This window comes from Apium graveolens, chromosome 8 (assembly GCF_009905375.1).
Source record: "Apium graveolens cultivar Ventura chromosome 8, ASM990537v1, whole genome shotgun sequence".
NCBI classification, from domain to species: Eukaryota; Viridiplantae; Streptophyta; class Magnoliopsida; order Apiales; family Apiaceae; genus Apium; species Apium graveolens.
In genome coordinates, this window is record NC_133654.1 from 251,405,859 (window position 1) to 251,420,907 (window position 15,049).

General features: G+C 30.4%; 3 protein-coding genes across 3 annotated transcripts; 2 read left to right on the forward strand and 1 right to left on the reverse strand.

Annotated features, from left to right (window-relative positions):
• The first annotated feature begins 2,912 nt into the window (after window positions 1-2,912).
• LOC141680635 (replication protein A 70 kDa DNA-binding subunit A-like) lies at window positions 2,913-5,608 on the forward strand. The gene is made up of 7 exons (XM_074486809.1): window positions 2,913-3,053; window positions 3,218-3,509; window positions 3,587-3,683; window positions 3,761-3,882; window positions 3,976-4,057; window positions 5,353-5,464; window positions 5,570-5,608. Exons 1-7 carry the CDS (start codon window positions 2,913-2,915, stop codon window positions 5,606-5,608), a joined length of 885 nt encoding a protein of 294 aa, XP_074342910.1.
• Window positions 5,609-5,761: 153 nt separating this feature from the next.
• Window positions 5,762-10,115, forward strand: LOC141680636 (uncharacterized). The gene is made up of 9 exons (XM_074486810.1): window positions 5,762-5,858; window positions 5,986-6,082; window positions 6,186-6,328; window positions 6,418-6,499; window positions 6,600-6,738; window positions 6,877-6,989; window positions 7,160-7,271; window positions 7,385-7,590; window positions 9,986-10,115. The coding sequence occupies exons 1-9, from the start codon at window positions 5,762-5,764 to the stop codon at window positions 10,113-10,115; spliced, it is 1,119 nt and encodes a 372-aa protein (XP_074342911.1).
• Window positions 10,116-11,068: 953 nt separating this feature from the next.
• On the reverse strand, window positions 11,069-12,877 carry LOC141678866 (cytochrome P450 76A2-like). The gene is made up of 2 exons (XM_074485281.1): window positions 11,963-12,877; window positions 11,069-11,819 (listed from the first exon to the last, which is right to left on the reverse strand). The coding sequence occupies exons 1-2, from the start codon at window positions 12,875-12,877 to the stop codon at window positions 11,214-11,216; spliced, it is 1,521 nt and encodes a 506-aa protein (XP_074341382.1). The 3' UTR covers window positions 11,069-11,213.
• Window positions 12,878-15,049: the final 2,172 nt, after the last annotated feature.

Here is a 15,049-nt window from a genome sequence, read left to right on the forward strand (position 1 = left end):
GAAACGTAAACCTGATTAATCGAAGTGAAATTTGTTCACTTAGCCGCTATTTTCCCTCTTTTCCGGTCGTTTTCTCCTAGATCTACATGCAACTGTTTTGTGTCCCAATGTTTTGGGATATAAATATGTAAGATATTTTAAAAGTAAATATAAATATAAATATGTAAGGTAGTTTAAAAACAAATATAAAACATGTAAGATATTTTAAAAATAAATGTAAATATAGTTTTCTCAACTAACATAAAATTTTTGTCATTAATGGATTTTACTGATATTATAATTTTAAAATATATAGGTTAAATTAATATTCTAAGGATCGTAATATTTTCATCATTATCAACCAAAATGAACCAAAAGGAGAAGTATCAAGTAGAATACAATACAATTAAATTAATATGTGAGATTATTTTAATTATTTTTTATATTTTTAAATAACACTTTATTAGTTAATATATAATGAGAATATATTATGAATATCCTATATTTTTATATATAAGATAATTTACTAAACTAACGTAAAACCTGTGTCATTAATGGATTTTACTGATATTATAATTTCAAGAAATATACATTACAATCAGATTATACGGATACGTTATATAACCGCGGTAGAACGTAATATTTTTTTTATCATTATCCACTCAAATGAACATCAAGTGTTGAACTATAACTTAATAGAACAAAAATGCTTAAAAACTTTCTATGATTAAAAAATTACCTGAAATAAAATAAAATAAATAAAAAATTCAGAAAGAGTTAGGTGTCTGCTTATTTGTATCATCTCCAACCTTCACTTTTTCTACATGATTGTACAATGTAAATGCAACTATTATAATAAAATTGACAATATGATATTATTAATGTCTCAAAAATTTAAATTAATATATTAAAATTAAATAAATTTAATTTAATTTATTGGAGTCCATAATAATCATTATTCTGATTGTTGTCTGTTGTTGGTTCGTAGCCATTTTGTGTGTTTTCTCCATAGATTACGATTGAAATTCAACTATTATATTACAACTGGCAATTTGATATGTTATTTGCAGAAACGGGCATTTATTGACATGAGCGGTTTTCTGTCACAATAATACTTATCCAATATGTTCAGCGTATGTTCTACCATTACTCTTTTCATGTCGAATACTAATTGTAAAATATGATGAGTAGTAAGATGTTTAATAATGGAGTAATTGAAATATATCAGATGGAAAATGAGAGAACTAATTAAATTGTAGAAAATAACGTAATCTTAAATTCTTTACTGTCAAATATTTCATTAATACCCATGTCTATAACACAAGTCACATTTAAGCCACATCTATATTTATAAAACAATTAAAATTTGATAAAATGATGTACAACACAATTCTAAATCTTATTATATTTATTAATATTTGAAGAAATTAAATTAATAAAAAGTTAATAGATATGGTAGCTGCTGCTATTTATCCTCTCCATTTTTTGTGTTTTCTACCTTTAAGCAGTTTAAATGTAACTATTATATCCCAACAGACAATATGATATTACTATTGTCTCAAAAAATTAAAATAAAAAAAATTAACTAAGATCCATAATAATAACCATAAACGAGATGATGTCCGTTGCTTCTTATCCTATCCATTTTTTGTGTTTTCTCCATATTACATGATATAAATGCAACTATTATATTATAATAATAATAACTGACAATATGATATCCTATAAACAGAACAAGGTATGTATTGACACATAATGAAACTTATAATATAAATCATATCGTTAATTTGCATCAACGGCTTTCTGGGCTTTCTGTCAAAGCTGAAGTTATTTGTTCGCACGTTCTACCATTGCTCCGTTCATGTCTAATACTAATCGTAAAACATCAAAAGGAAAAAGTATATTCGGCTATAAAATAAGTGTTATCTCATTATTTTTGGATAACAAAATATATAACAAATTATAATAGAAATGTGAAATATATAATATGATAAATCATAAAACATTTTTAATGTGTATAAATTAAATAATATTTCAAGAAATTAAATAAATGTAAAAATATAGCTATAATAATTTGGAACTACATGGTCTCTGCTGCTACATATCCTCTGCAATCGATGTAAATGCAACTATTATAACACAACTATAAATATAACATGTTATTTGTATAATCAAGTATTTGTTGACATGTAAAATAATAATTTTAAAATTGTTCGATTAGGTTCAAAGTATAATCTTAAACAATATGCCTTATTATGTTTTTCCAATATATATTTTATTAATCATTTAATAATATTTATTTTTTTATTTAATATTTAATGTGTAAAGTGATTTTATCAAGAAGTCTAATGAAGTCATATATTATATATATAGAGAGCTCTCTCCTAAACAATATATTTTAGACTTTAACAAAATCAGGTTACATTCTTATCACCTAATCATATGGAGGTCATATATGGTAATTTCTTAATTTTCATATGATTAGCACAATCAAATATTTATAACGATTTGCATATTATAAGACAAACAATGCAAATGTACCTAATTACTTGGTTTAAGGTATAGAGAAATGGAAGATAAAATGTGTTGGGAACAACTTTTTTTGAAATATATACAAAGATATCTAATTTCCCCTTATCAGTTTATTTGTTAAGGAATGTTTAGCTGTTAATTTGTTTAGATAAATCATAATAATGCATGATTACAGGATCAATCAATATCCTAACAATCAATTGTGAACCATGATACGTGGGAAGATGGTAGTTATATATGACACGATCACATCATTTATATGAGAATAAACAACACGCATACCTGGTTCACTACCATTGATCAATAATTTTTTTGCATCTAGTAAGAACAACCATTATAAACACATTAGTGCTTTCTTATGTAGCCTTTTATACTCATTATTTGTTGAACGTTTTGCAGATATGGAGATGCACAGTCATTTGTCTGCTTTGAATGAGACTCGAAATGATTGGTTCCTGAGAGTTCGTGTCACCAGGATTTGGAACAATACTACTAGCTCTGGCATTTTGATTCGTTACAATATGATTTTGTTAGATTGTGAGGTATGTTACAACAAATCTGTATATTTTGAACAATACTACTAGCTCTGCCATATTGATTCGTTACAATATGATTCATTACAACATTGCATAAACTATCATATCTTCTAAATGTGGCATTTAGTTTTATATAAATACATTACCTATCTCTGTTATTCAATTTCCAGAATAACTATATGCACGCGGTCGTTGCTCTAGAGCTTTGGAATCTCTTTGCGGGTATTATTACTCCAGGCACCATCTATTGCATCAGAAACATGAATGTTTCCCCGGCTACTGGTTTGTTTAGGCCTGTACATTCGAAGGATATGATCCATTTTACTGCCTCCACCACTGTTGTATTGGACCTGAACAATGATCTCTTCATCCCGAGGCATAAGTTTCATATCACACCATTGAACGAGCTTCGCGATTCTTTCTATTTTTATGGACCTGAAAACCAGCCTGTGTACTCTACAGGTAACTTATAAGATTTAGCAATACCAACTGTTAGTATATTATGTATTGAACTTATGGCTAAATGTCTAAATTAACAGATGTCGTTGGAGTTGTTGAGAATCTGGAAGCCATGAGGACTGTGCAGACCCGACATGGTTCAAGGGATCTTATGCGCTTCAATATTAGTGACGGACTGTGAGTGTGATTTAATTCAGTGTGTCTTACTTGCGTATATTCAATGTATAAGGACTTAAACTTTACACAATTCACAGGAATAGGCACTGTGTATCCTTTTATTCTCCATTTTCTGAACATTATGAAGCATTGTATGAAACTCAGCTGGAGAATCTTGTTATTGTTATACTGGCATCAACCAGAGTTTCAGTATTTCGAAGTACATTTTGTATTTCATACCTATTTTCAATATTTTGAAAAGTTCACATGCATTATTCTATTCATGAGTTAACTATGATTTGGAATATTTTAGATATATATGTAATTGGTAATCTGCCGTCTACCAAGATTTATATCAACATTGATGATCCACAAGTTTTCCTCATGCGACAGAGGTACATTAAACTTTGAACAATACTTAATGTAGTTAAGCAAGACAATAAGACAACTCAAATATTTTATCAATGATTTTTTCTGAATTATTTAAGAATATCGTGTAGGTTGGAGGATATGGCTTACCTTGCTGCCCACACACCTTGATGATGAAATATCTTAAAGAAAGATATGGCTCCTGGAATTTACTATTCTATTCATCAATAAGACACTTTTTCATCTGTTTTATTATTTAATTCCGAAATGTCGCTCAATGTTAGGACATCCGGTCTTCGAAATTTTATGATCGAATATTAAATTCTATCCGTGAACTTATTGTAATTGTTAGCTTTCAATGTTTTTCATATGGTTTATTGTGTCCTCATAACTTTGATTTGTCATTAGTTTTAATATTTCTCCCATTTAAATATCAATATTTGTGCGATTATTGAAAATCCTATATAGCAGCAATGATAAATATATATCCATAAAAAAATTGTATTAACACGAAAATAATGTTGGTGAATTATAAAGCGAAAATATCCAATTGGTAGGTGTACAACAATAATTTTAGAGACAAAACAATCTTTTTTTCAAGTATAGAGATCGAACCAATATTTACAAGATGGCCGTTTGAATCTAAAATAAATAAAGAATTTTATTGTCAACAAGTTTGCCTTTCTATAACTCTAAAATACATAACTAATTAACTACCATTCATGAAACATGCTTATAATTAATTATCCGGTTCGAATAAATCCATATGTAAAAGTTTTTCTTTAACAACCATTCAGGATGCATGCTTGGAATTAATAACGTATAAGTGAGTTAAATATTTAAATAGTATTTTTGGTAATATAATAGTGCATTGTATTAATATTATTGCTTTTTATATTTGTAAAACACGTTATATCTTTTTATTTTATACAGAGATCATATGATTAATTTTCCTCCTAATTTTATGTTTCTAGATTGATATAGGTATGTAATGTATATTATTAAAATATCTTTACAATAAATCAATTTATCTGTCATATATTATGATTTGTAGCAAACATAAACTGATTACTCCTCCTAATATTTTGCTTAGAGATATTTACTCCTACCTTTTCGACCATCACTTTCTTCTATAAACTGCTTCTTCTTTCTTGGCAGACCATATTCGGTTTCTACATCATACAAATCGACTTCATACAGGTAAATAACCACATCTCACCGTCCTTTTCTTCTATCTTGCTATTGTACTTAATGTTTCTGTCTTATGATACAGATAAGTATCCACAATATTTGATTAACTCTCTTTTATTGACGCTTCTAGAACCACATGGAAGATAAAGGCTAGAGTTACCAGAATGTGGCCTTCTGTTTCTGTCACAGATAATGGGACTGAAACAATGAAAGGATACAATTTAGTTTTACTGGATGACGCTGTAAGCCTCTAAATTTATAATTTACTTTCTTACATTTTCCAATTAATTAGACTCATATTAACTGATTTATACAACATGATGTTGTCTATTTTATTGTATGATCAGGACTGTCATGTTCATGTTTTTGTTTATGCTGATAACTGAAAATATCATGCTCACAAAATAGTAGAAGGTGGCGTCTTTGTTTTTTTGAATTTTTACACAAAAGAAGCTCTGGGCTCTCTCAGACCAGTGAGCTCTAAATTTCGTATCAACTTCTCGCCATCGACTAATGTTGAAAGAGTTGAAGACGATTTCATGATAGCCAGGCACAAGTTTGAATTTGTTGATTTGAGCGATTTGTTTGCTCTTGCAAACGCATATGAGAAACCTGATTCTCCCGATTATTCAACATGTTATACTATTTTTCAAGTACTTACGTATCAATAAGTCTTACAAATTAAGTTTTTATATTAGTCTCTCAAATTATTTCATTTTATACACTTATTAATCCAACATATATAATTGGTCTTGGTATGTAGATGTGATTGGTGTTTTAGTGGATTTTGAGCATGTATGGAAAATCAAAACTATGTACGGTCTGAAGGATATTTGCAAGTTCAGGATTACTGACGGAAGGTTTATATTGGACTTCTCATTGGCTAAGATTTATTGTTGATCAAACTCTGTTTTATAGAAATGGCTTTTGTATTATTTAATAATCTTGAACTTACATATACAGAGATTCTCATAAGGTCACTGTATGGGGTAATCTTGTCGTGACTACTGATGCACGTGTTAGAGAGGTTAAGGCAGGATTTAAAGATGGTGAGGAGGAGCCTATAATTGTTATAGCGTCAAGTACAAAGCTTAAGATTTGGAAGAGTAAGTCCTATAAAATTCAATATTAAAGTATTAAAGTGTGAGATTATTAACATGTACTCAACATGATTTCATTTCATATGTATATACAGGTTCTGTTCAGATTAGCACACTACCCGGGTCTAAGATATACATCAATTTGGATCATGATTTTGTTTTTGCTATGAGACAGAGGTACACTCATTTTCATCAACTATATTTCATCTATATATCTTAGATGATTAGTTAATTATTTTTTGAAGAGCTCAAAATTATTTATCCATATTTGTATCAGGCTTCGCGAAGAAGGTTATGTACCTTCTGACAAGACAACTTCTTCTCCAACTACGACAGATGTTAAGGAGGTGGTGTATGTCATTGAAACGGTTACACTAAAGGAGTTAAGTGAGAAAACTTCTACTGATTTTCTGAAGGTATTATTTATCTATATGCTGCAAATTTAAGATCAATGTGTAAGTTACATTCTGTATTTGATTAATACTGCATGCATAAATACGAAGTAGAATTTTTTGTGAATGTAATAAATGAAAACATGTTAATGGAATGTGTAGATGAGTTTTATGTGCAAAGTAAAGGTTAAATTCGTTGAAGAAAGTGACAACTGGTGGTATGGTAGCTGCAACAAGAGGGATTGTTATGAAGAAGTTATAAAGTTCGAAGGAAAGTATCGATGTGCCAGATGCTAGAAGAATTATCCAGTACCACAAAAGAGGTTATCGAGAAACAAATTCAGTCTATATTCTTATCAATATAAATCTGTAAAGTTAAATGTATATATGAACAAATAACTGACCACCTAAAAAATCACCAACAATTCATATATCTTATTTGCAGGTTCAAGATCGTTGTTCTTGCTGAAGATGACACAGAAGCTTTTAATTTTGTTTTATATGATCGTGTCGTGAAACGACTGTTGGGTAAAACAGTAACTAATCTGATGGCTGAAGTATACAATGTAAAGTACTTTAATCCCTTTAGTATCAATTAATTGTTTTATCCGAAACATATGTTACTGTTTTTATGATTATATCAAGTTGTCTACTGATTGTAACTTTGTAGGATCCTGCATCATATCCTCCACCATTGAAGCAAATTGCAGGAAGAGAAATTACTGTTAAAGTTGAGCTCACTGATGATAACATATTAGTTAGCAGCACAGTATATTATGTTGTGGATGCATATGAATGTTCAGTTAGCACTTCTCCTGTGCTTGAAGACATTGATACTGGGACTTCAGTTTCAAATTATACAAATGTGACCTTCATGTTTCACATCTTAAAAATTTCCTGCTTATTTCATAATATACCTACAATACTATATATCCTAAAGATATTTGTTAGCTCTTGAATTTATAAATGTTTTCATACTATAACCAAAATTGCATATAAGTATTCCCAGTCTATCAGATGGTGCAGGCACTCCAGGTTCAGCTCGATCGACTAGCAAACGAGTTAAAAAGATCGATAGATTGTATAATTACCCATTATTAGATGTGATTTATCATACAAAATATACGTAAAGTTGTTTACTAAATCATACTGCATTAACATTATATCAATTTCCAATATGCGGGAAAAGTAAAATGTTTTGGTACCGGACTCAAGATTCATATAATCGCTTCATTTTTCCATTTCAGAACTTCAATAATTATGTTTGATTTTTATTTCCATTGTTGTTTACTGTTTTGCAAACAGTAACATTTTGCACGGCGGTGAAGTTGAAAGTTTTGGATGTTATTCATGTTTTTGCAAATTTTTAAATTAATGGACCAATAATTTTTAATGACAGGTAGTTTGTCCAGTAATTAGATTATTATGCTTTCCGTTATGTGGTTAATATTTATACTATAAACGTGCTTAAACTATATACAAAAAATAAAACTCTTCGTACTATTTGACGACAATAATATACAATTTCTTTGTCAAAGACAGAAAAAGGAAAGAGACGTTATCGAATGATTTGTTGTTATTGTTTACACATGATGATATTGGTATAAAAATGTTGGCACACAATGTCGCAACTTCATGAATATATATCTTTAAAATTTAAAAATAGATCGTATATAACTAAACCCCGTATGCGTAGCACGGCAAGATAACTAGTCTAAACTAATAAGCGAAACCATGTTTAGGTCCCAAATCTTGGTACTCACTAAAAAATTATACAACTATTTTTAAAATTTTATGTAATAAAATCTCAACCGACAAAAATGAACTTCTACTCTCTGTAAATTTTATTTTCCTTCAATTTTTGTTTGTTGCTGAACATCCAAGCGTTAGTTTACTTTCAAATAATCGTATTAGAAAGTTAAAATGTCAGATTTGTATAAGTAAATAATTAGGAGCATGCATAACTAGAATTATACGGTGAAATTTTAGAGTTACACTTAACTTTGATTTTTTTAATTACATATTTTAACCGCGTTTTATCTATTACATTTAGATCTGTATTTTGCACGGATTATGAACTTCAGTTTTATGCAAATAATAATATCATATTATTATTTTTAATTTCGGACCGGTGTTTCGCACGGGTTACCAACTAGTACCGTTTAAAACGTGAATGGGCTTCCTTTCGACTGAATGTAGTGTTTTTCAACTTCACACCAACAGCCTTGTGCAATTTATAGGCTTCAAACAACAGCAATATTGACATTACTGATTACATAATCACAAGACTACCAAATAAAGACTTAGAGAGCAAATAGCTTCAACGTATAAATTTCTGGTACGCATAGTATCCTGGACAGCCTTCTTTTTTCCTTATTTTTATCCTTATTACTACATACGCACGAACCATGACCCAAAATCTTGACCTTCCCCAAGGGGAGAAGAACTCAACCACTGCAACAACCATTTGTTGGCACTTTACTTTGGGTTGAATACTGTTTTAACTCACATCTATGTGTAGTCACCTGATCATACGTACGGCTGCCATGCATTTTAATTTATTTGTGTCGCATTTATGTGTTTTAATTCCTTGCTTCCAGAATTTTTACAGCTGTGAATGTGTGAATCATTTGTGTTTCTTCTGCACTATCTCTTGTAGAGTTGTAGTCATGTTCAAACTTCAAACCACCTCATATATTTGACCTAGCTGCTGCTTACCATTTTTCCTGCAACAGGACCATTTTCTTGTTTTAAAGCTTCTAGGGTCCTGTGTGGCAAGTTTCCAAGATCGGAAAGAATGGCAAAAGCTGGCCATCCCCTAGGACCAGGAGGCAGCTAGGAACGTATGTAACTATTCTCCTCCACAAGCGCCAAACAAGTGAAATCAAACTTCCGAATGCAGACCAAATGATATAGTTCGGGTTCCCCTCCGAGTCTGACTAGTCTTTCAAAATCTCTACAAAATTTTAGACCCTGGTCTCTCAGAGTCCTAGCTCCCCCATTAGCTCACCTAAATCATACAGTAAAGCTTCATCATCTATAACAACTTGTGTCACTCTCTTGCTGTCTAACTAACAATCAGATGTAATGAGCTAAAATAATAACAAAAATACAAACAACTTTCACAACCCTGTATTCCAAAAACTACAGGCATGAGTGTCTTAAGTAAATAAATGTAGCCAGCTCTTTGGTTCCAAATATACCCTGGTTAAAATGAGAATCTGTGAGTTTGAGTCGATGAACTATTCTGTTTCAATGTTTGTTTGATTAGTGAAGAAATGATCACTTCCGGCCTAGGAAGCATGAGTGCGGTTCGTGTGCAGGGGTGCGTGGTGGGATACGGGAATTCGGAAAATCTAAAAATATGGGGATTCGGATGCAGGGGATTCGCCAAACACTAATACATTAAAAATATATTTTTTATATATTTTTAAGGAGTTCCAGTCAAATTAAACTAAACAATGAACTAAGTTTATTATGAGTATATTATCGTTAAAATATATATTATTATTACTTGATAATCCAACTGATGCATTTGAGAATAGTTAACCGATTAAATTTTCAAGTATCTGTATTATTTTCTCTCAAGATGAGAGAAGAATCCCCGAGAATCCCCATGCACCCAAGAATTCCCAAGAATCTGGTACGCGGTGCAGCAAGTGAGTGAATAATCCCTGCTTTCCGGCTTCCGGCAGAACAGATATACTAAATTACACAATTTTATCAATAATGAAAAGAAAAATGCTAGAAACCCCAATTTTTTACACCAAAAAATTCCTCAAATCTGATATGTTATATGAATATTTGGAACCTTTCTAATAATAATATGAGACCCAACGTGCATTTATATACGCCCACAAATTAAAATCAGCCATGTGCCAGTCACGTCATTTGGTAATTTTTTTGGGAAGATATTTGGGATACCTAGCACTACTCTAATGAAAATGTGTGCTAATAATAACAATTATTATTATATCGGGTCCTCGGTTTATCTGATAAGTAATTTATAAGTTGAAACAAAGCATGCATTTTATAACATGCTATAAGTTGACTTGTTATCAGACCATTATTCTCATTAGTACTTTTAAGTTTATGCACTTCTGTCATTATCTTTTAAAAGAAGCCCAAAAAATGAGCTTTTATGCGAATAAATATAATTAAAGTAAACCATTAACACAAATTTTCAATTAATCTAGACTAACATTTGCTAAAAATCCTTGTGCAAATGCATGTTAAACTTAGTTAACCGTGCAAAGTCACCTGTGAGTCTGTGACTGTGAGTGAAGAAGGATGATGTGAAACTGAGATAGCAGAAAAATAGTAAAGGGGTTTACCACAATGTTTTAATGCTCAGATAGTACATAGTAACACAGACAACATCCTATATCAAGCAACAAAGTACACCAAATACAGATCCAGCATTTCAACAGGGTAAGTGTTTATTTTAACTCTCAAATCAACTTGGAAAAACACTAGACCAGGGTAACTTTTCATTATAATCACATCGTCTTTCGTTTAGGAATTGCTTGCAGAGGGTCTAGCAATTTTACCCCTGCCCCCATTGTCTCCCTCATATCTATGCTCTTCGCACCATCACATAGCTCCCAATCAAAATGGTGAAGCAAGGAGCCTAGGACTAAAGGTACTATTCGATGTGCCAGTGGAAGACCTGGGCACATCCTTCTGCCTGATCCAAATGGTAAAAACTCGTAGTTTTGACCCTTGTAATTAATGTACGAGTCCAAGAATCTTTCTGGCTTGAATGATGAAGCATCGTCCCAACTATCTTCATCTCTTCCAATTGCCCAGCAATTAACCATGACCTGTGTATCCTTCGGAATACTATATCCCATAAAATTTGTATCTTTAACCGCCTTCCTAGGAATTAAAAGTGGACCTGGAGGATGTAGGCGTAGTGTTTCATTCACAATTGCTTGCAAGTATGGAAGATTATCAATGTCACTCTCTTGCAGTTTTTTCTTTGCTCCAACGACTCTAGCAAGCTCAGCGTTCACCTCCTTCATTTTTTCAGGATTTAGTAAAAGCTCGCACATCGCCCACTCAGTTGTGCCGCTTGTTGAGTCTGTTCCAGCAAAGAACATTTCCTGCACACATTTTATTATCAGTTATCACAACCTTGTAAGCACAGTGTGATGTTAATGTTGACAGCAACAATATTAGGCATATTACAATGCAGTGTTTTGCAGAAACCTTTTATTATTGAAACGATAGTTCTGCCTTAACTTACCATCAGGAAAACTGTGACTTGGTACTCTGATAGTGTGACTGGTTCATCTTTTCCAGTACCCCTATAATTTAACAACACGTCCAAGAAGTCCATCTTCTGCTCTGATGATAAATTCGGATTTTGTTTCCTTTGTTCCACACGCTCCTCCACAAATTTTAAAATAATTTCTATGGCTTTTCCTAAACTACGATCCATCTTTCTTCTTATTCCTTGAAGGTCAAGCTTTCTAAGCCAGGGTAATAAATCAGATATATTGGGACGGCCAACACACTCGTGGACACTATCCATAGCCGTGCAGAATTCAGAGGAAATCTTTGACTGTGGATCCACCAAGTCCCGAGACAGTGTGAGATTACCAATCATGTTAAACAATGCTGGGAACACAAACTGTCTAAGCACAACTCCGCTACTTGCACCTTTTTCTAATTCATTATCAATCCATGACAACAGTTCATCTACACTTTTTTGCCGGATCAACATTGTGTCATTAATCCTCTTGTTTGCAAATAGCTCAGAGGTACAAACTCGCCTCAAGGTTCTCCAGTAGGTGCTACATGGGCCAAAAGCAATAGAGATCTTATCATAGTCATGCGACCTCATGGAGTCATTAGTGAACCGGTCAAGAAAGGAGAGATCGTGGTTTTTGAAAAACTCCTCGGCTTCACCAGCAGAAAGAAGCACCAGGGTGTTGACAAAACCAAGTTTTAACCACACAACCGGACCATATTGTTGTCTCAGTGCTTCTAGACTCCTGTGTGGCAAGCTTCCAAGATCGAAAAGATTGCCAAAAACTGGCCATCCCTTGGGACCAGGAGGGAGCTTGGAACGTCTGTAACTACTCTTCCTCCTCAAGTGCCAAACAAGCGAAATCAAACTTATCACTGCAGACCAAAAAACATAGTTCTTCCACTCCATGACAATTACAAATTTTCTGTTCAAAGGTTGATAGAGATGATTATGAATTGGAAACAATTATTTGTTTTAAACTGAATGATCTGTACAATTAATTATATGTGTGATAAAGATTCCTTCAAGATTACATGTACAGTTTAAAAGATTTTGTTGGTAATTATCCTGCTCACAAGACTTTTCACCAAGTTCAAATCTTCTATGCGCAACATTTATATCATTTTATGTATTTTTACTTTTTATCACAAGTTAAAAACTTAAAATATCTTATACAATATTAAGTCATTTCCTTTTTTTTTCTCAAAAAAGAGAAGTCATTTCCTTTGAGTTTCGTGTGTTGTCTCAATCATTCATAATCTGAAGCATAGGGTGATTAGGATAAGAACAATTCTTATCAAACAGTAAGAATAATTACCCACGTACTGTTTTGAAGAATAATAGTTGAGTTTCTGTAGACAATCAGAAGTTAGACAGGCAGTAAATATAGAGCAGTAAATGTAGTTTAACTTCAAGTAATCAGCTAATCTATTATTAAACCAAACTGGTAAAACAGCAGTAGCAACAGATACTTATTATTTGAGTTTTTGTAGCCAATCAGAAGGTAAAAAATTACAGCCAATCAGAAGTGCAGCAAATGTTTTAATCTACTACTAAAGGAGTTTAAACTATTTTATTATTTTCAACTATTTTTATACCAAAAAAACATTTTGCAACTTCATATTTTGAAATTAACATTTAAAAAATTCTCTCATATAAAATTTGAGTTTATGCTATTAAATTATCAACAGTTTAAATTAAAAATGTAAAGGTAATTAATCAAATTTTATTTCATAACATAAAAAATTTAGAGCTAATATATAATATTTGTATTTTAATATACAAAAACCATTATTTATATTATATAATCTCATAAATTAAAAAAGTAAAGGTAAGTAATCAAGTTTTATTTCAGATAATATAAAATTTAGAACTAATATATAATATTTACATTTTAATATTCAAAAACCATTATTTTTATTATATAATAATTTTGAATAACTTTGAGTCTACTACAAAATTAATTTGAACTATTTTATTAATTTTCAATGATTTTTGTACTAAACAAATTTTTGCAAATTCATATTTTGAACTTAACATTTAAAATCTGTAACTATATATTATGAAAATTACAAAAACAAAATTTTGCAATCTCAAATTCTGAAGTTAACATTTAAAATTTGTAACTAAATATCATGAAAACAAAATATACTGAAAACTATGATATAATTATCTAATCATAATTTGAAAAAATATAAAATTTAAAATTTAAACTTATATAATAATTATATTTTAATATTAAAAAATATAATATATAAAATTACATTTGACTATTAATAAAAGTGCAACACCTAAAATTATATCTATTATATATATATATATGAGCACTTAGAGTCATGTGGTCTAATATTTAGAACTCAATTTGATTCAAATATATAATAATTTTGAATAACTTTTGTTATGTAATTCTATAAAGATCTCTATAATATAGTTCTAATTACATAATACATAAGATTTTAAAAATATAATCAGCGGTGATTTTTTTATAATATATATTTAAAATATTATTATTATTATTATAGGATAGAGACATAAATATCTCTTAACATTATTCACTCATACTTATTAAAGTCATGTAGTCCAATATTTTGAACTCAATTTAATTGAAATATATAATAATTTTGAATAATTTTGTTATGTAATTCTCTACCGAGATCTTCTAATTAAATTGCCACCACATATGTACATAATACATAAGATTTCAAAAATATAAGCAGTTTTTTTTATAATATACATTTAAAATATTATTACTAATTTTTTAGGATACAGACATAAATATCTCTTAACATTATTTCAAAATTCAAAATTCAAATTTCAAATTAAAAAATAAGTTCCGATAAATTTAGGATTTTTATATAAATACATATGTGTACAAAAATTTCTCATAAAAAATTTAAACTGCTTTAAAATGACATTTGACAAGCCCATCACAAAATCGGCTTTACCTCATCAATTGATGGTCCAAGCCTCAAAACCTACTTTCATACATAATCAACTAGGCAGTTTAAGTGTTACTTTCTCATCACAGCCTATGATAACAAAAAGACTGGGCGCATAGAATTTAGCACCAAATATTTGACA

Coding starts and splice junctions, on each gene's coding strand:
- LOC141680635 (XM_074486809.1), top strand. CDS start 2,913: ATGGAGATGCACAGTCATTTGTCTGCTTTGAATGAGACTCGAAATGAT. Junction 3,510..3,586: donor CCAGCCTGTGTACTCTACAG/GTAACTTATAAG, acceptor CTAAATTAACAG/ATGTCGTTGGAGTTGTTGAG. Junction 3,883..3,975: donor CAGAGTTTCAGTATTTCGAA/GTACATTTTGTA, acceptor GGAATATTTTAG/ATATATATGTAATTGGTAAT.
- LOC141680636 (XM_074486810.1), top strand. CDS start 5,762: ATGATAGCCAGGCACAAGTTTGAATTTGTTGATTTGAGCGATTTGTTT. Junction 5,859..5,985: donor TTCTCCCGATTATTCAACAT/GTTATACTATTT, acceptor CTTGGTATGTAG/ATGTGATTGGTGTTTTAGTG. Junction 6,990..7,159: donor GTTATAAAGTTCGAAGGAAA/GTATCGATGTGC, acceptor TCTTATTTGCAG/GTTCAAGATCGTTGTTCTTG.
- LOC141678866 (XM_074485281.1), bottom strand. CDS start 12,877: ATGGAGTGGAAGAACTATGTTTTTTGGTCTGCAGTGATAAGTTTGATT. Junction 11,820..11,962: donor AAGTCACAGTTTTCCTGATG/GTAAGTTAAGGC, acceptor AAATGTGTGCAG/GAAATGTTCTTTGCTGGAAC.